This window comes from Bipolaris sorokiniana, assembly GCF_000338995.1.
Source record: "Bipolaris sorokiniana ND90Pr unplaced genomic scaffold COCSAscaffold_2, whole genome shotgun sequence".
In the NCBI taxonomy this organism is placed as follows: Eukaryota; Fungi; Ascomycota; class Dothideomycetes; order Pleosporales; family Pleosporaceae; genus Bipolaris; species Bipolaris sorokiniana.
Genome location: NW_006911896.1, coordinates 2,324,507 through 2,341,104, shown reverse-complemented (window position 1 = coordinate 2,341,104; position 16,598 = coordinate 2,324,507). Strand labels below are relative to the sequence as shown.

The following is a 16,598-nucleotide window of genomic DNA, read 5'->3' as shown; positions in this document are numbered from 1 at the left end:
GCCCCCCCCCCCCCCCCCCGGATGTGAGATGACGTTTTGGCTAAACTTGTTATTCTAGGCCGGGGGCGTGGCGTACACACGCAACGCACACACGAACGCTACTGCCCCGAAAGCCCCCCACCTGAAATAAACGTCACCGCCCATTGCCCTGCTGCGATTTGAATAACAAGCTTTGCTAGACCCTTGACTTGCCCTGCTCTTTCTCCCGTACGCAACCTCTCCCTCCCACACAACACATTCACACGCTTTTGCTTCCCGCTGCCCATACGCATTTTTAGCTGCAGCCCAAATTGCGTTGACCTCTTCGTTGCTTGCCTGCTACTCCGAGTTCGTCATACGGAATACCCATATCGAAAAGAGGGCTTGACTACAACGACTACGACTACGACAACGGCTACATATACGAGGATGGCGCAGCGAAGAAACGGCGGCGAGCCGCAAACCAAAGACGGCATTGCGCCTGCAAAGGGTGAGGGTACGTGTTGAGAATAAAGAAAGAGTGCCAGGGCACACAATAGGGGGGGAAGCAGAGGGAGTAAGACAAAAGCTGACATATGATGCACAGCGCAAGATAAGCAAGTCCGTCTGCTATCTCAGGATGCTGGCCACTTCTCCCTAGTGCGCGCCCTCCACTTGGCCGACTTTATCACTGAACTCAATGGTACGGTTTCGCCCTTTTTTTCCTTCTTAGAGTGCAAATCGTAACAAGAAACTAACACGACGTTGTCACAAACCAGGCTTCTGCGGTGTCATGTCCATCTTCTCTTCTCTCCGCTACTGCACACAAGTCGACCACACCGACTACACGAACCTGTACCTCGCTCTGTCCTTCATCCCACTAGGTCTCTTCTTTGACTTCATGGACGGCAAAGTTGCGCGCTGGCGCAAGAAGGCATCGCTTATGGGCCAGGAGCTCGATTCACTTGCCGATCTCATCTCCTTTGGCGTGTCCCCAGCCGCCGCCGCTTTCAGCCTCGGCATGCGCACCCCCGTCGACCATTTGTTGCTCGCCTTCTTCGTCCTCTGCGGCCTCACGCGCCTCGCCAGATTCAACGTTACCGTCGCCATGGTGCCCAAGGATGCAAGCGGAAAGAGCAAGTATTTCGAGGGCACACCGATTCCTATGAGTCTTGGCATAGTGCAGGTCATGGCGTACTGGGTCTACAAGGGCTGGACTATGGATCAGATTCCCATGGGGTTGTGGCTCGAGGGCACGGCGCTGGAGTTTCACCCTGTGGTGGCCATGTTCATTCTTCATGGATGTTTGATGGTTAGCAAGAGCGTCAAGATTCCTAAGCCCTAAGGAGCACTCGTGTGTTTGTGTACAAAATATCTTTTGTGGGTTTCTTTTCCCTCTTTCCTTAGGGGAACGATGGCGACGGGCAAGACTATTGTCAGTTGTCGGCATCATTGTTGTTGCTGTGGTTGAGATTCAATGGCTGGGATTCAGATGGATACAGATATCAGGGAAGAGAGGGACAGGGAAGGTTTACGTTTGCTATTGAGGGTTGATGCATGAATGAGCGGAGACACTATGTTGATGCTATGATGGATTGGCAGATGAGCGTATAGAAACATCATGATACCCTCTTATCAGGAATATATACATGCAAAGCTAGCTGGATCGTGAGAGCAGAACAAAACGGAACACGCAACGCACAAGCATACAACTCATATCTGTACGTTCAAGTACCCAGAAAAGCACAAACTCCAGAAACACCAACAACAAACCGAAAGCCACCTTCATATATGTATGCGCATATGTATGGTATTACCAACACGTAGGAGAAAACCCATGTTACCTGTCTAAAGACCCGAGAAAATAACTTTCAATTTGCAGTATGAGAAGGACGGAGAGAAGAAAAGGCCAACGAGTTCAAGTTTCAATGTGACGCGCAGTGGTATCATGAGAAACAATCGGGAAAAAAAGGGGAGGTAGAGGTAGAGAGCAAGAGAGAGAGAGGGAGAGGAAACAAGGAAGCAAAGTAGGTCAAAGGGTAAGTAGCTGTAACTTGCATCACCTTGTGATGATGAGGGAAAAGCCATCGAGCCACTGAGCACAGGACCCTGAGATACCACCAATAGTATATCCACGCGGGGGAATAAGCGTGTGTCTAATCCGCATATTAGCCAAGCTGTTACCAGAATACAGTGTTAGCAATTGGGAAAAGAGAGGGAAATACGTACCCACTACCGCCATTGGGATTCCCATACCACTCGCTCTTGCGGCCCAGGCTAGTGAGAATCTGCAGGCCGTCGATCCAAAGGCCAGCACGGAGTGCAAAGCCAAGTAGGAGCTCGCCCTTGCGGGTATCGAGAGCAAACTCTGAGACGCTGCCTCCGCGCTTGCCAAAGAGCTGCGTGTCTGTGTCTTCGTAGATGAATTCTAGACCGTCGACTGCGTAGCCGTGGTAGACTTTTATGCGGAGCAAGAGTTTGGTTTGGATGTGGACGTAGTCAAAGATGACTTCTTCGGGCTTTGAGCCCTCCATTTGCGAGTAGCCTAGCTTGCTGCCGCGGTAGCCCCAGCGGCCGTCTGGCAACTTGACTCTAGCCAGCTTCTGGTTGGCGAGTTTACCAAAGTCTTCAATGACGTGCTTGCCTCCACCCGCAGAATACACTTCAACTTTCAAGCGAGACTTTTGCTTGTCGGCGGGCAGCATCGAGCGGAGAGCACCTTCATCCAGTGTCACCTGTCGAGGGTACTGGTTCTCCAACTCGGGAAACTCTTTCCAGTGGCGACAAATGTCGTCTCCTTCAGTGTAGAGCTCCACCCATGCAATGCCGGATTTCGATGTGGCAATGACGCCGCCTTGGCTCGCATCAACCGTCCAGACCTGTACGCTGTCGTCTCCATTTATCATTGGGGCATCGATCGGTATCAGGAAGCAAGGGTGGAACCGGAATCGTAGTACATCCAACTTGTGCCACCTGCATTCGTCGTTGGGCAAAACTAACCGCTGACCTGGTGACTTGGTACGCGTTGAGTAAGGCTCCCGACAAGTAAATGTACGGTTCAAGGTAACATAGTCGCGTAACATTATACCCGACTCCTGATGAGGACAGCCGAAAAGATGGCCCGTCTCGTGGAGGTGTGCACCGATGCCTATGTTAGCGGCTTCCCAGTTGCTTCCAGACTCGTTACAGTCGTTTGCGACAACAGAGGTATCAGTCCGGGTGCAGTCCTGGAATGCCTGGAAAACTTCCTCGATGCTCGATGGATAGCTGTGGAGCGCGTGAGAGCCAAAAATGGCAAGCTGTAGATCACCAGTACCACCGCCCAATGCCGCATGTCCCCGTACTGTCTGTGTTTGAGTATCCCACTGTGTATCAAGAAACAAGCAAGAAACATAATGCTTCTGACCTGGCGCTATATGGAAATAGTCCTTGCATGCCTCTATGGCAAAGTCGAAAAGTTCGTTCTTCTTCGTTCCAGGGCCATACTGTTGCGCACGCTCAAGCTCCCGTATTTCCGCGACGGACCTTTTGGAGCGGATAACGTGAATCTTGGCCTGTGTGCGATATTGGTTTTGCCCCCAGTCTTGATAGCTCAGTGTACCGGGTTCCCAGGCATCTTCAAAACGGAAACAGCGACGACCGAAACCATAGCGCTTCATCTGCTCTCCTGTAAAAGCTTGCCAGAGATATGCAGCCATTCGAAACTTCTTTAGTGCGAGCTCAAGGCCATTGCCTTCGCGCTCGATACGCTCACGTGGAGCATCGTATGTGCCTGGGGAATCGTGTCCGAGTATAATTGCAAGCTGAAGAGGGGGAGATTGAGTCAATGGTAAATAGTTTATGTTGATAAAGGACGCATGCGGGGAGATGGAGGTATTTGACGAGGAAACCTTGGGCGAGGTAAAGTCGAGACGTATTCTGTTCCAGCCAGGCTCGAGGTGTACCAATGCTTTAAAGTAGGATTCGTGTACTGGCCAACAGGTAGACGGAAAGCGGCCTTGGTGGTGATTAACCGTAAGCGTGCCGTCCAAAGGTCTATTTTGCGGCTCGCCGACCTGCCCGAAAATGAGAAGGACTTGTTGATGCACCTGTACGAAATCAGCATTGCCCATTCCACGCGACTGTCCATATGTACCCAGGAGTTATCCGATATCGATACGACACGCGGCGCGAGTAGCGACGATCTGTTCAAAGAGCCGTTGGAGCCACTGTGTGCTGGATACGGTCCTCCCTGGATGTGCTTGTTAGAAGAATTATTCCTACAAACGGAGGCGACTGCCTACATTGGTGCTGTAGCGCTTTACTGGGTCGGCATTCGGACGTTGTGGTCGCGCAGGCACAGGCGCAGGAGTCGGGCCATTGACTTCGTCGGTGGTGGATGTGGCTGGCGTGGTAGAAGGAGTGGAAGAAGCGACCTGGGATGAGTTCATAGTAGAAGCAGAGGCGCGATGGGCGAGGCCTTTAGCATTGTGCTTGTCTGTGCCATTAGTGGACTTATCGTCAGTCTTAGGCATGCGGCTGTTCCTCCTGCTCAGGCTTCGAAGGAATGAAGGCATAGTGTTGAATAGGGCGCGGTGGTATAGTGGACAGGTTGTGGAAGCACATAGACAAGTAGTGAGCGACAAAAGGCGAACTATGTGGAGCTGCCAGAGACTGCTGGAGAAGACGCGTAATGCGGCGTGATGGCCAGTGGAGGATGCTTGTAGGCGCGTGAAAGCAGCAATGGCAATAGTTATGCGATAATGGGGGGCTATGCAAATGGACACAAGCGAGTGAAGGCAGGATATGCTGGATGTGACAGAAGACAGGAGAGGGTTGTGGTAATTACAGCGGTGGGTAGAGTGGACGCCGGGCGTGAAGTAGCCTGGTCGAGCTTGCTTGCTTGCCTGCGTCGATCCGGGCTAGCAGGCCCGAACAGGTGGAGTGGAAGAACGGCACTCTTGTCCACCGTTGGTCTGACAGTAATTGGACGGGCGAGGGCAAATACCATGGCATCCGCATCAGCATGTGCCGAATGCGTGGGCTGGCGTGCTGCAGTGCCGCAACGCCGTGGTGAGCGCACGTTACGACGTCGGCGCTGCCCACCACAATGACGTTACCCGTCAAGCGCTAGCCTGTCTCGGCTGTCTAACGCTAGCCGCCTTGGGACAGCTTAACGGCCTGTCCAACAGCTGCTGAGGTGGTGCACTGCTGTAGCGTGTCGTCGTTGGCATCGTCCACGTACATACAGCACCAGCATCGTCATGTATATACTGACCGAGGCCGTAGCAGCTCAGTCCAAAAATAATGCCTACGATCCCCCGCTGAGCTGTATCCAGTGTAGATGCATGCACGTGAGCGCTGACCGTCGTCCCGTCTATCCATGCCAGATCCCATGTCTCCCTCCGTCACTCTACCTCTCTCCCCCTCTCATAGCTCTCATAGTCCCTCACGCTCCTGCTCCCTCGATTCCGCACCAGTCGTCATCTGGTGTGGCTCGAGACGATGCGCGGATGCCGGCGGAGCGCTGCTCGATACCATACGATACCATGACATCCCGTACGATACGATACGATACGATACAATACAGACCTTAGTCAGCATCGCCCCGTATGCAATCGCAGCCACCAGGCACACACCCCTGCCGCCCACCAACCCTCTCAAGACAACTTTGCTTTGTTGCAAGCGACCGCACCAAGGCTCCGGCGCCGGATAGGAGCCTGCTACCCAGTTCACTAATGGATATATCCTGCCCCTAGTCCGCCTGCCTACCACCTAGACCTCCTCACGCCTGCGCCGCCCCGACACCACGGGGCCTGTGCTGCCGCAGACTTTTGAGCTAGTCCACTTCGATCCGCTCCTCACATTCCTTGCCTGGCCGTCACCTCAGCTCCCGCCCAGATGCTGTTTCGCCTGTAGCAACTCTACTTACTGAGACGTCAGCCAGGGAAACAACAACAACCACAACAACCCCTTCCCTGCTCATCTCCTCCCCCTCCGGCCAACCCCTCCACCATGGCTGAGCAGGACGATGTTGCGACCAAGGTCCTGCGAAGGGCCCAGGTCTCAAAGGTTCATCTCCCTCTCTCTGGTCCCTTATCCCCCGTGTGCTGATCGTGTACTATCCAGATGACCCGCACTCTGCAGAACCGCCTCGCTCTGGCCAACGTCAAGATGAAGAATGGCTGGGAAAGCCTCAGCCTCGACGCCATTGAGCCTGTCCTCGACGGTGCCGAGCGTAAGCGTAAGCGGCCTGGCTCCAGTAATGAAGCCATGTCGGATGTCTCAAGCGTCTCGGAGCGCTTCTATCAACCCAGCGTCCTCGACTCCTCACCCCTCCAAGCTCCCATCTTTTCAGACCACATTCGCCGTTCCGAGAGCCGGTCCGCAGGCAGCTACACCCAGACCAAGCGGACCCGTTGCCAACGTCCCAGCACCAATAAATACCCGGCATCGAGCAACCACGCCCGAGTCAAAGTGCGCACCTCGACGAGCGCCGCTACTTCATGGAAAAATAGCTTCCAGCTGCCCGAGTCCTCGCCCGTTTATCACCGTAGACATGCACGTTTTGGCCGTCAGCATGTGCCAAGCCTATCCTTTGTTTCGGAAACATCGACCGTCGCCGACCCTCATTCCCCCTTGCTGTCCGAAGACGATGACGAAGACCTGCCCATCATGTCCTTCTCCCTAAACCGTTCCCATTTCCAGTCATCGCCGCCGAGAGCCCCACGTACACCGCCTCCTGATGTTGCTCGCTCAGCACGCCTCCGACAACGTGGATTCAATGCTGCCGGTGCAGCTCGTGAAGGAAGACAGGGTGACAACGACGCAAATTTGCTCATGTATCTAGCTACATCACCAACGCCAGTTCGCCCAGGTCACCAGAAGCCGCAGATGCTCGCACCGTCCACTCCACCGTCGAAATCCACTCCTCTCCCTTCGTCCATGATGTCCACCCCTGGCGGTGGTGGGTCCCATTACACAGGCTTTGGACTGGCGACACCCTCGACAAACTTGAACTTTGCCGAGTTCCTGAACATGTCGCCGAGCCCTGCGCAGGCCAACGCATCGTGGAACCGCACACCTGTCGCAACCCGAACACCCGCTGCCGTCCGAGAAGCACGACGTCATATCAATTTCGACAACATCGTCCCTCCCACTGGTGACGCTTCACATATGCGTGCTCGTATCGGGAAGATGGATGGCCTTAGCATAGAACTCGGTGGTGAACTTATATCGTGACCGTCAGCACCGACCCCTTCACACTCATCACGACATACCCCCCCAGCAACCGCTCGGGCACGACAAAACGATAACGACAACGACAGTGAGCGCATTCGACGGATTGTTTAGCCGCTACTGGATGCGCCGCCGCTGCCGACTGTTGTCAATTTCTCCTCTTGATTTAGTCTTTTTTTTGAAAAGCATGGCGTTTATGGCGGTTTGGTGAGACCCTGCCTGGTCCTGGGTTTGGATAGTACATGTCGATTTCTACATACCTCATGCATCACTGCATACGCTTGCTTTATTTTGTCTTACTCTTTTCATGTCGCACAATTACCCTTTGGTGGCTGTTTGCACTAGCGACTGCACAAGCGCTTTGTACGAGCACCTTTGCCAACACCTTTCTACTGGAGCATCTGTTCAGCATCTGTATTTTAATTCACTTTGGAGTTTTTTTATTTGCTATCAGCACGGCTTAGCCAAGTACCGTCTCGGCATGTCATAGACCAGGTCCAGAGGCTTAGCAGGGCACTGGACAAATGCAACTGCATCTTCCCATACAGCCATTTAGGCAAAACAGTTAGACTCAATCCAAAACTGCGTGTAATTTTTTTCTTCTAGACTCCATGATTCCTAACTGATGCAGCTTTTGTGCAGTGACCCACCACGAATGAACACGATGAGTGCAATTTACCAAATTGCCCCGAAAAGGACGCTACACCGCGTTATATGATTTCCGATGATGTCAGCTGATAGCACTAAAGAGCTCTCACGCCTCGTTTTGTCTCTCTTGTTTAGAAGAAAGCACATCCCCAGCCGCCTGCCTTTGTTGGATGTCTGTCGCACCCCAGCCACCCCCTCACCCAGCCCACCAATGTAAGTACCACACTCTCTCACTTACCAACACTACAAGCAAGGAAGAAAAATACTCCGAGTCGAACCGAGCTTATCAAAGTGTGTAAACGACGTGCGTGGATTAAGTGCCGCCGAGGCGTTTCCGCGCAAAGCATCGTACATGAGTAGTTAACCCAATCCACCTTGATCATCAATCCAATTGGCTCCATTACCCTTTCCATCTCTCAAACTCTCCCAGATAGATAGAAAAGAAAAAATGACAGGGAAACCGAGTAGACCGAGGACCTTGCTTGATCTCATCGATGCCCAGGCCGGCTCGATCCGCGGCCTGGGGGGGGGGGGGGGGGGTTGTGTGTATGTGCATGTGTGCATGTATGAGTGTCAATTCAAGGCTCCTCCTCCTCACTCAGTCTAGTCTCGTTGCTATAAAAGGGCGGCAGCGGCAGCGGCAGTTTTGGCATGTGTATGGAAAAAGGGTAAAACGGAAGCAGATTCAAGGCCCTTGGTTGGAAGGGGAATTATTATAAGTAAGTAGTATAGTTACGGGATCAAGGATGGGATGGGAGGACTAAGAAGAGGACCAAGGTCTGTAATGTTACTTTCGTATGGTAATAAAACAAGAAAGATTGCCTGCGGCAGCGCGTGTGGGTTTCCCGGATGTGGTTGGGTTGGCCTTGCACGGCTTAGGTACAGCGGGGAAGGAGAGAAGATAGGGCGGATCGACGATCTAGTGCGTGGCGCGGCGTGTTTGACGCTTGACCTGTTTTGCACGCCTTTGTGTGCTTGCATGGGTTTGGGTGGATGGGCATGGTTTGGTTTAGTTGGGGGGCGGCTGAGCTGGGCGTGCGGTCTAGTGGACTGTAGTTCGTAATGGTACCATTAACTATAATTGGTGTTGGCGGGAACGGCAAACGGGCGTGGCCGTGGAGGTGTTGATATCCATTATCTCATCGAGGCGTCATGGTGTCGTTGTTTGTCTCAAATGTCACAAGCTCGGTCGCGTCGGCTAGGTGATGGACGGACCTCTTTCGTGCGAAAACAGAAGAAGGGGGGGCAGCGGACTGGCTTGAGCTTTGTCTTGTTTTCTTTGTTAAATCAGGCTGTTTTGGGATGGTGATGACGGGGATGGGAAAAAGGGTAGGTATAGTTGTGTTGAGCTATGGGGATAGATGGTTTTTTTGGCCCGTTTTGGGGGCTGATTTCGGGAATATTACCGCGAGCGCTTGGCTTGTTCATGGGCTGAAATATCACCCTTTTGCAACCTCCTTACATTACTACTTTGCTGTAGTGGTAACATGTGTAACTTATTTTACACACAACAAAGAGGAAAGAGACAAAGAAAAGTCCCTGTGTCCTATCTTCCTTGCGCTGCGTCTACAGCTGGCTCAGATAACGGGTAGAGGGAAAGGGGCAGATGGTGTGCTGATCCCTCACCCCCATTTCCAATAATTAGCATTGTATACCCTATGTTACTTTTTACGGTCTTGACTACAGTTGTCGTGCTCGTACTTGCGCCCGATTGTTGCCCTTTAGACTTGGCGACGTGATGTGATGGTCGTTGCTAAGGGAGCTTGAGAGTTAGTGGCTTGAGCCACGGGTACTTATGTAGGTACGAGAACAAGGGAGAGGGCTTTGTTCCACATGACCATCCAAACAAGGTTGAGAATGGGAGAAGTGTGAACTAGAAGGTGTACGCATGCAGGTGTGCTTCTGATTAGATGCAAGTACCAATTGGGTTTGGTTGATACTTGTGTTCGTATTTCCTCTACGCTATGCTTCAAGACATCCGTTCTCATTCTTCGTTCCTATTGCTAACATCTAGGTATACTGTTGCTCCTACATATACGCGCTCGTCTCGCTGCTGTGTGTTAATCCAATCGGTATCTCGTTCATCGTTTATACACTAAAACATTCGCTGTTGCTGTCGCCCAAATTACATGGTACATGCTTACCATCAATACATTCATAGACACGTGGCGCATGAATTGTAGAAGAAAAGGAAGAAAAAAAGCATTACATGCAAAGAAGTTTGGAAATGTTTCTCATAACAAAAAAATAGCCAAGACCACAACATCCTACTATCTGACGTAGGTGTTGGAGTTGACTTGGCTAGCCATAACCATCATCCAGACGAGAAACACCGTTCCGATGATCCAGAATGCAAATTGAGCCTGCCAGCATTGGCCTATTTCCAGCTTGATTAGTCTCTCCCATCTTTCGAAAAGAACGTATGGTTACTTACAGATATTCCTCTGCTGCAAAAAAGCTAGCGTTTCCATGGTGGGACCCCTTGCATCGTTATTGAATACATAGGTATTGCATTGATTGTTGATATTGGGTCCAGCGAAGAGTTGTATCGCAGTTCCAATGACGCCGGCGAGGAAGAGGACGAGCAGGATGAAGGAAAACAACATCATGACGCTAGGAAGGAGCTTCCGTTGCGCAATGTAGATGATTTCGATAATGATGAAAATGATAGCGAGAGTGCCTACTGTGACGCCATAGGGCATGATCCTATGTGGAACTTGGGTTAGCAGTCTTCTCCAGGGAGAATTGAGTATTGTTTGCATTTGCTGCTTGAGTATAGGTGGTGGACTTTCACATACCATGGCGTTCCCAACCCCATTCGATTCTGTATATCCATGAATTGCGCATTCACGCCCAATATTAGCCCTGCTGTTGCCAGCATAACTATTGTCCAGATGTTCAGTTGTAAGTCTGGCCAGTAGTACTTTTCCCGTACTACTATCGCCGAGCCGACGACTGTGCCTGAGTGTCCTGCGCGCGCCATTTTTTCGGTATTTTGAGCTTTGAGGCTTCGTCGCACGTGGTTTGTGATGGATTTGGGTTCAGTTGGAGTCGCGCAGGGCGAGGGGGTTGTTGCGCTCGTGTTGCTGCAATGGTATTCCTAGGTGTGGAGCTTCGTTGCCTTGTTTACCGTCGGTTATCCGGAGACTGACTTGGCAGCGTTGCAATCCCTCCTCCCCTATCCAGCAATTGACCAGATGTGCGTCTCTTCTGTTGATATCCAGCCTCTCACGGAATTGTCTCCGAGACTTTGCGCGCTGTCGTATGGGGGCTGTAGGGAATTGACACAAGCGAATGAGTGACGTGAGGGTGCGGCTCAGACACGGCGGGATTGCTGCGGGGCGGAATGCAGAGAGCTCAGTGGTACCAGGACACCCCTTTCAAGGAGCAAAACTGAGAAGGAAAAAGAAAGGTAGGGAAAGATGGTCCGTCTAAGAGGAGCGCAAAAATCGTCCGAGCCCCTACAGAACCTGTTGTTATTGATGCTTCCGCGGACCGCCGTGACCCCATTGAGGAGGCTGGGCTGGGATGGCTGGCATGTCGCAAATGAGTTTATTGGCCGCGGCACGAAGCTCCATCGGAAAAAAGCCCAACCTTTCGACTGTCTCGGGTGTTTTGCAGCATCCGACAGCTGTGACGTTGACATCACGGCACCAATGTGCTCTGCTAATTCTTGCACATGTTGGAAATCACTGAAGTTCGTCTTGTCACCCACGTCTTCAATTGCAGGTTAATTCGTGACTGGTGGAAACCATCAGCATACGAAAAATAACCATTTCCAGAATGAAAAGATGCGCAATCCCACATGCTTCTTTGTAAAGTTGTTTTGGTGGCATGTCAAAAGTTCGGCGTCTGGTGCCTTTCAAGCTTTTAGTGATATAGCACCATCTCTCTCAACCCCAACAGTCGACCATGATCACCACGTACAAGGCTTCTCAGCTTCCCGTTTTTGCGATTGCTTGTAAAATCGAGAGTAATTTGGCTAGAAAAATAACAATCCGCGCATCCATCTCAAAGTGTCCGCAACAGGGCGCCATATTTTCGACGTGTTACAGTGGTTCCATCGCAACTCCAAAACGCCGACAAATGATCATGGTATCGGTGGGTAATCGTAGGCTCGAGCCGAAACGGCAGCGCAAAAGGCAGCGCTTCTCCAGCGTGAGGTGATCGTCGTCCCGGGCCGAAGCATTTAGTATCCTCCTCGTCCACGTCCACCAAAGCCACCACCACCACGTCCACCGCCTCTTGAGAAGCCACCGCTTCCGCCGCGACCTCCACCACGGGCACCAAAGCCTCCGCGTCCAGGAGGTCCACCCCGTCCACGCGGTGCTCCACGGCCGCGACCTCCAAAGCCACGAGAACCACCTCGTGGTGCTCCACGGCCTGCGCCAGCGGGCTTCTTGACCTTCGTAACGCCGCCGACAGGCTTGGGCTTAGGCAAGAACCTATTTTCGTTAGCGCGCTAGATGGACAGCCGGGTGAGCCACGTTACCTGTCAAGAGGGAGCAGCTTATCGCCTCCAATGTAGAACTTGTCGCCAGCCTTGAATGACTTTGCTTGTATGCCCTCTTGTGGCTTGATGGTAAAGTAGACCTGGTTCAGCGGGCCCATGATCTCGTCAACTTTTCCAATGGGTGTCTGCAGATTGGTCAATCCTGTTTTCTCCTTGGCTTCCAGATTCGCAATATATATACCTTGTTCTCTAGGTAGATTGGCGCATTGAAGTAGGGAATCTTGGTGTTTATCGATTCGCAGAACATCTCGTTTTCGCAGTCGTGAACAAATTTTCCCATTTCTTACAAAAAGTTAGCTCCAGCCTTTTCGCATCAAGGTGCTCTTCTTACCAACAACAGTGTCTGGGGGTCCGAAAGAAGCTCCCATTCCACCGCGTCCTGTGGCACATTAGCTAGGAAATTCTGTACAGCTCTGAGCGTGCCACACACCTCCACGCGCAGAGAATCCACCACGTCCACCGAAGCCGCCGCCGCGACCGCCACGAGGAGTTCCGCGAAATGCCATTGTTTCTGTTGTGTTGAGAGTGGTCGGTGCGCGAAAGGTGAGCTTGTTCGAGAGCTTCGCGAAAAGTTCGAACGGAAAATGAAGTTGGAAAGTCAGGGCCAATCGGTCCCACGTTTCGCCGATGGATCCTGCCGCCGCATAACCCCACCAAATGCACCTGCCAAGGCCAAGTGGGCTGTCGTGGGCGTGGACCTTTCTGAAATTGTGTATGAGTCGGACGTTGCTTTGCATCTGGATCTGATCCTCTAGACTGGTTTGGAGACATTCTACCTGCGACACGGTTCATCGCATTCGCATCACGTTCTGAGTCATATCATCTTGTGCAGTGCTTGATTCACCACTGCTGTATACATACAATTTCCGCCCCGCGCGCTTGAGACTCGACAGTAACAACAACATGGCGGACGCAATCAAAGATGCCGTCAACTCGGCTGTCGAGGGAGTGAAAGATCTGGCCGTATCTGCCGACCAGAAGGCCGAGCAAAAAGGAAACAAGGCCTCAAAACCGAAGAAGGAGAAGAAGGCCAAGGGCGATGCTGGCGACGGTCGTCCATTGATGCTTGACCCTGCACCAGCCTTCATAGACCATCGCATTGAGATTTTGTAAGTGGTACTTAGAGTTTTACGAAATGCATGTTAACCACATCCCAGTGAGAAACTCAAGGCAAAGTACGACGAAGAAATCGCCCAGAAACCCCGCGGTACGCTCATCACTTCGACACGAGACGCCTTTGCATAATACTAACTCATTACTCTCCCAACAGAGAAAATCACCATTACGCTTGAAGATGGCAAGATCGTTGAAGGTGAATCATGGTCCACCAGTCCTGCCGACATTGCGCGAAACATCTCCAAGAGCCTGTTTGAGCGCACCGTTGTCGCGCGTTTGGACAAGGGGACACCGGAGGAGACACTGTGGGATCTTGAAAGACCACTGGAGAAGAGCTGCAAGCTTGAGCTCCTGCCGTTTGACGACCCTGAAGGCAAGAAAGTCTTCTGGCACTCGAGCGCGCATATCCTAGGAGAAGCCTCGGAACGCAGGTTTGGATGCGACCTGTGCATTGGTCCTCCCATTGAAGATGGATTCTACTACGAGGTCTGTCTTGTTACAAAATTCCAAGGACGCTGCTGATTGTATTACAGATGGCCCTCCCCGATAACGCTGCCGTTGAGCACGCCGACCACAAGCCGCTAGAGACCATTGTCAACAGTATTGTCAAGGAGAAGCAAGTCTTCGAGCGTCTTACCCTGTCCAAGGACGATCTGTAAGTCTTTTCATCGTCTTGTGGCGAATCTATCTGACCTGTCTTAGGCTTGAGATGTTCAAGTCCAACAAGTACAAGCAGCACATCATCAAGGATAAGATTCCCGACGGCAGCTTCACCACTGTGTACCGAAACGGACCGCTAATTGATCTCTGTCGAGGGCCCCATGTACCACACACTGGACGGATAAAGCAGTTCAAGGTCATGAAGAATTCCGCATCATACTTCTTGGGCGATGCCAAGAACGACAGTCTGCAACGTATTTATGGTGTTTCATTCCCTGATAAGGACGCGATGCAGCAACATCTCAAGTTCCTCGAAGAAGCTGCCAAGCGCGATCACCGTAAGATTGGAAAGGAACAAGAATTGTTCTTTTTCCATGAGTACAGTCCTGGTTCGTGCTTCTTCCTGCCACATGGTCAGATCATCTACAACACACTGCAAGCTTTTCTGCGCGAAGAATACTGGAACCGTGGATATCAGGAAGTCGGATCACCAAACATGTTCAATTCTTCGCTATGGAAAATTTCGGGCCATTGGCAACATTACTCAGAAGACATGTTCACTTTCGATGTCGAGAAGGAGAAGTGGGCTCTGAAGCCTATGAACTGCCCCGGACACTGCTTGATTTTCGGGCACCGTGAGCGCAGCTATAGAGAGTTGCCTATTCGGATGGCCGACTTTGGTATCTTGCATCGAAATGAAGCCAGTGGTGCGCTTACCGGCCTTACCCGTGTGCGCAGATTCCAGCAAGATGACACCCACGTTTTCTGCACCCAAGATCAGATCACCGAGGAGATCTCTGCACTGTTCGATTTCCTAAGAGCTGTATATGGAAAGTTTGGTTTCACATTCAAGCTGAAGTTGAGTACCCGTCCTGAGGGCTTCCTTGGTGATATCGAGACCTGGAACAAGGCCGAGGCGAAATTGACCGAGGCTTTGGATCAGTTTACTGCCGAGGGTGGTGGCGCTTGGGAGCTTAACCCTGGTGATGGTGCTTTCTACGGTCCCAAGATCGACATTACCATTTCGGACGCTTTGAAGCGAGAGTTCCAGTGTGCTACCATTCAGCTCGATTTCCAGCTGCCCATCCAATTCGGACTCGAGTACATGACTTCTGAGGTCATTCCTACAAAGGCGAAGGAGCAGCCGAAGGAAGTCGAACAGGCCGAGCAGAAGAAGGAGAAGATAGAAGCCACGGATGCTGCTGTGGCCAAGAATCCCAAGGAACCACAACCAGGTTATGCAAGGCCCGTCATGATTCATCGTGCTATCTACGGTTCCTTTGAGCGTTTTATTGCGTAAGTCTTGACGCTCATGCTTGATTAGAATATCCCTGCTAAACAGCTCCAGTATCCTCACAGAGCACTTCGCAGGTAGGTGGCCTTTCTGGCTGTCACCTCGCCAAGTCATGGTCATTCCTGTGATGCCTAGCGCAAACGACTATGTCAAGGAAGTTCAGGCTGTGCTCCGCAAGAACCGTTTCCACGCCGATATCGACATTAGCGGTAACACTATGCAAAAGAAGATCCGCACAGCACAGTTGGCACTATACAACTTCATCATGGTTGTCGGTGCAGAGGAACAGCAGGCAAGGGCTGTCAACTGGAGAAACCGCGATGACCAAGAGACCCAACAGCGTGGCGTCATCGTACCGCTTGATGAGGCTGTCGAGAAGCTGATCAAGCTGAGAGATGAGCGTAGGCTTGAGAACAAGGTTTAAGTTGGGTGGGTGGAGAAAGAAATATGACCGATGCATATGAGGCGTAAAGGGGCATGAAGATATGAACTGATGAAGTATAGTGAGGCGGTGTGACTGGCACGTGTCTGTTTAAATATCTGAGAGAAATGGAGAGTGCGGAATGGTACTCCCCAATACCCCTAAAAGAACTCCAGAATGAATTTTGCTCAAGTATCAGCTGTTTGATTTGTGTATTGTGATGGAAGAGTATTAACTGTACTCATATGGCGATAATATGATAGGAACCCCCCCCCCTGCTTTACTAGAAAAACCCAAGCGGCCAGTATCCTTGAGTCACGGGTTTACTTCACTTGGTATCTATGATCTTCTGGTATTCTACGGTCTCAGCACAGCTCGAGTGTTGCTCATGAATAGGCTACCTGAGTTCTCTACACCGATTTGGATGGCTACGGCAAAGGCGCGCTTGGATTGCCAGGTCCAATGGTTTCATAATTGAAAATGTCACGATTGGCGTATTTGCCAGAAGCTCAACACCTACTTATGCATATAGAGTTCGAGATTATAGTGTGCAACGTAGATGCAAAATATGTACTGTGTACTTACGTATGGGAAGAAAGTTCCAAGACACCGGTAGCCAATCAAGGGCCAGGGAGACGCTAGGGTAGGACCCTGCGTCCAAGTGCGCAGCCAACGGTCAGAACAAGTCCTTGTAGACTCGAGAATGAGGCGGGGAGATTGTACTGCCCCAAGCTTACGGTTGAATAGGGGTGGGATTATGTACTTAGGTT

At 51.6% G+C, this 16,598-nt stretch overlaps 9 protein-coding genes across 9 annotated transcripts; 6 read left to right on the top strand and 3 right to left on the bottom strand.

Annotated features, from left to right (window-relative positions):
* Nucleotides 1–408: 408 nt before the first annotated feature.
* Nucleotides 409–1,303, top strand: COCSADRAFT_78890 (uncharacterized protein; the record flags this gene model as incomplete). The annotated part of the gene is made up of 3 exons (XM_007698047.1): nucleotides 409–475; nucleotides 566–661; nucleotides 738–1,303. The coding sequence occupies 3 exons, from the start codon at nucleotides 409–411 to the stop codon at nucleotides 1,301–1,303; spliced, it is 729 nt and encodes a 242-aa protein (XP_007696237.1).
* A 357-nt stretch (nucleotides 1,304–1,660) lies between these two features.
* COCSADRAFT_275690 (uncharacterized protein) lies at nucleotides 1,661–4,607 on the bottom strand. The gene is made up of 4 exons (XM_007698046.1): nucleotides 4,242–4,607; nucleotides 4,094–4,189; nucleotides 2,188–4,046; nucleotides 1,661–2,114 (listed from the first exon to the last, which is right to left on the bottom strand). Exons 1-4 carry the CDS (start codon nucleotides 4,512–4,514, stop codon nucleotides 2,018–2,020), a joined length of 2,325 nt encoding a protein of 774 aa, XP_007696236.1. The 5' UTR covers nucleotides 4,515–4,607; the 3' UTR covers nucleotides 1,661–2,017.
* Nucleotides 4,608–5,743: 1,136 nt separating this feature from the next.
* On the top strand, nucleotides 5,744–7,299 carry COCSADRAFT_275673 (uncharacterized protein). The gene is made up of 2 exons (XM_007698045.1): nucleotides 5,744–6,009; nucleotides 6,067–7,299. Exons 1-2 carry the CDS (start codon nucleotides 5,953–5,955, stop codon nucleotides 7,177–7,179), a joined length of 1,170 nt encoding a protein of 389 aa, XP_007696235.1. The 5' UTR covers nucleotides 5,744–5,952; the 3' UTR covers nucleotides 7,180–7,299.
* A 1,182-nt stretch (nucleotides 7,300–8,481) lies between these two features.
* Nucleotides 8,482–8,934, top strand: COCSADRAFT_275666 (uncharacterized protein). Its single transcript, XM_007698044.1, has one exon. The coding sequence runs from the start codon at nucleotides 8,576–8,578 to the stop codon at nucleotides 8,885–8,887; it is 312 nt and encodes a 103-aa protein (XP_007696234.1). The 5' UTR covers nucleotides 8,482–8,575; the 3' UTR covers nucleotides 8,888–8,934.
* Nucleotide 8,935: 1 nt separating this feature from the next.
* Nucleotides 8,936–9,511, top strand: COCSADRAFT_275665 (uncharacterized protein). Its single transcript, XM_007698043.1, has one exon. The coding sequence runs from the start codon at nucleotides 9,127–9,129 to the stop codon at nucleotides 9,463–9,465; it is 339 nt and encodes a 112-aa protein (XP_007696233.1). The 5' UTR covers nucleotides 8,936–9,126; the 3' UTR covers nucleotides 9,466–9,511.
* Nucleotides 9,512–9,953: 442 nt separating this feature from the next.
* On the bottom strand, nucleotides 9,954–10,973 carry COCSADRAFT_275649 (uncharacterized protein). Its single transcript, XM_007698042.1, has 3 exons — nucleotides 10,623–10,973; nucleotides 10,259–10,530; nucleotides 9,954–10,201 (listed from the first exon to the last, which is right to left on the bottom strand). Exons 1-3 carry the CDS (start codon nucleotides 10,805–10,807, stop codon nucleotides 10,095–10,097), a joined length of 564 nt encoding a protein of 187 aa, XP_007696232.1. The 5' UTR covers nucleotides 10,808–10,973; the 3' UTR covers nucleotides 9,954–10,094.
* A 630-nt stretch (nucleotides 10,974–11,603) lies between these two features.
* Nucleotides 11,604–12,002, top strand: COCSADRAFT_275647 (uncharacterized protein). Its single transcript, XM_007698041.1, has one exon. It carries the CDS (start codon nucleotides 11,737–11,739, stop codon nucleotides 11,989–11,991), a length of 255 nt encoding a protein of 84 aa, XP_007696231.1. The 5' UTR covers nucleotides 11,604–11,736; the 3' UTR covers nucleotides 11,992–12,002.
* Nucleotides 12,003–12,289: 287 nt separating this feature from the next.
* COCSADRAFT_275658 (uncharacterized protein) lies at nucleotides 12,290–12,909 on the bottom strand. Its single transcript, XM_007698040.1, has 4 exons — nucleotides 12,766–12,909; nucleotides 12,669–12,716; nucleotides 12,519–12,619; nucleotides 12,290–12,462 (listed from the first exon to the last, which is right to left on the bottom strand). The coding sequence occupies exons 2-4, from the start codon at nucleotides 12,703–12,705 to the stop codon at nucleotides 12,313–12,315; spliced, it is 288 nt and encodes a 95-aa protein (XP_007696230.1). The 5' UTR covers nucleotides 12,706–12,716; nucleotides 12,766–12,909; the 3' UTR covers nucleotides 12,290–12,312.
* Nucleotides 12,910–13,020: 111 nt separating this feature from the next.
* COCSADRAFT_33570 (uncharacterized protein) lies at nucleotides 13,021–16,026 on the top strand. The gene is made up of 6 exons (XM_007697385.1): nucleotides 13,021–13,446; nucleotides 13,495–13,544; nucleotides 13,608–13,939; nucleotides 13,987–14,108; nucleotides 14,156–15,409; nucleotides 15,462–16,026. The coding sequence occupies exons 1-6, from the start codon at nucleotides 13,241–13,243 to the stop codon at nucleotides 15,829–15,831; spliced, it is 2,334 nt and encodes a 777-aa protein (XP_007695575.1). The 5' UTR covers nucleotides 13,021–13,240; the 3' UTR covers nucleotides 15,832–16,026.
* The last annotated feature ends 572 nt before the right edge of the window (nucleotides 16,027–16,598 follow it).

Coding starts and splice junctions, on each gene's coding strand:
- COCSADRAFT_275690 (XM_007698046.1), bottom strand. CDS start 4,514: ATGCCTTCATTCCTTCGAAGCCTGAGCAGGAGGAACAGCCGCATGCCT. Junction 4,047..4,093: donor CGATATCGGATAACTCCTGG/GTACATATGGAC, acceptor GATTTCGTACAG/GTGCATCAACAAGTCCTTCT. Junction 2,115..2,187: donor AATCCCAATGGCGGTAGTGG/GTACGTATTTCC, acceptor TATGCGGATTAG/ACACACGCTTATTCCCCCGC.
- COCSADRAFT_275673 (XM_007698045.1), top strand. CDS start 5,953: ATGGCTGAGCAGGACGATGTTGCGACCAAGGTCCTGCGAAGGGCCCAG. Junction 6,010..6,066: donor GAAGGGCCCAGGTCTCAAAG/GTTCATCTCCCT, acceptor TGTACTATCCAG/ATGACCCGCACTCTGCAGAA.
- COCSADRAFT_275666 (XM_007698044.1), top strand. CDS start 8,576: ATGGGAGGACTAAGAAGAGGACCAAGGTCTGTAATGTTACTTTCGTAT.
- COCSADRAFT_275665 (XM_007698043.1), top strand. CDS start 9,127: ATGGTGATGACGGGGATGGGAAAAAGGGTAGGTATAGTTGTGTTGAGC.
- COCSADRAFT_275649 (XM_007698042.1), bottom strand. CDS start 10,807: ATGGCGCGCGCAGGACACTCAGGCACAGTCGTCGGCTCGGCGATAGTA. Junction 10,531..10,622: donor ATGGGGTTGGGAACGCCATG/GTATGTGAAAGT, acceptor AGTTCCACATAG/GATCATGCCCTATGGCGTCA. Junction 10,202..10,258: donor TTTGCAGCAGAGGAATATCT/GTAAGTAACCAT, acceptor AGCTGGAAATAG/GCCAATGCTGGCAGGCTCAA.
- COCSADRAFT_275647 (XM_007698041.1), top strand. CDS start 11,737: ATGATCACCACGTACAAGGCTTCTCAGCTTCCCGTTTTTGCGATTGCT.
- COCSADRAFT_275658 (XM_007698040.1), bottom strand. CDS start 12,705: ATGGGAGCTTCTTTCGGACCCCCAGACACTGTTGTTG. Junction 12,620..12,668: donor ACCCCCAGACACTGTTGTTG/GTAAGAAGAGCA, acceptor ACTTTTTGTAAG/AAATGGGAAAATTTGTTCAC. Junction 12,463..12,518: donor CAATCTACCTAGAGAACAAG/GTATATATATTG, acceptor ACCAATCTGCAG/ACACCCATTGGAAAAGTTGA.
- COCSADRAFT_33570 (XM_007697385.1), top strand. CDS start 13,241: ATGGCGGACGCAATCAAAGATGCCGTCAACTCGGCTGTCGAGGGAGTG. Junction 13,545..13,607: donor AATCGCCCAGAAACCCCGCG/GTACGCTCATCA, acceptor CTCTCCCAACAG/AGAAAATCACCATTACGCTT. Junction 15,410..15,461: donor TCCTTTGAGCGTTTTATTGC/GTAAGTCTTGAC, acceptor AAACAGCTCCAG/TATCCTCACAGAGCACTTCG.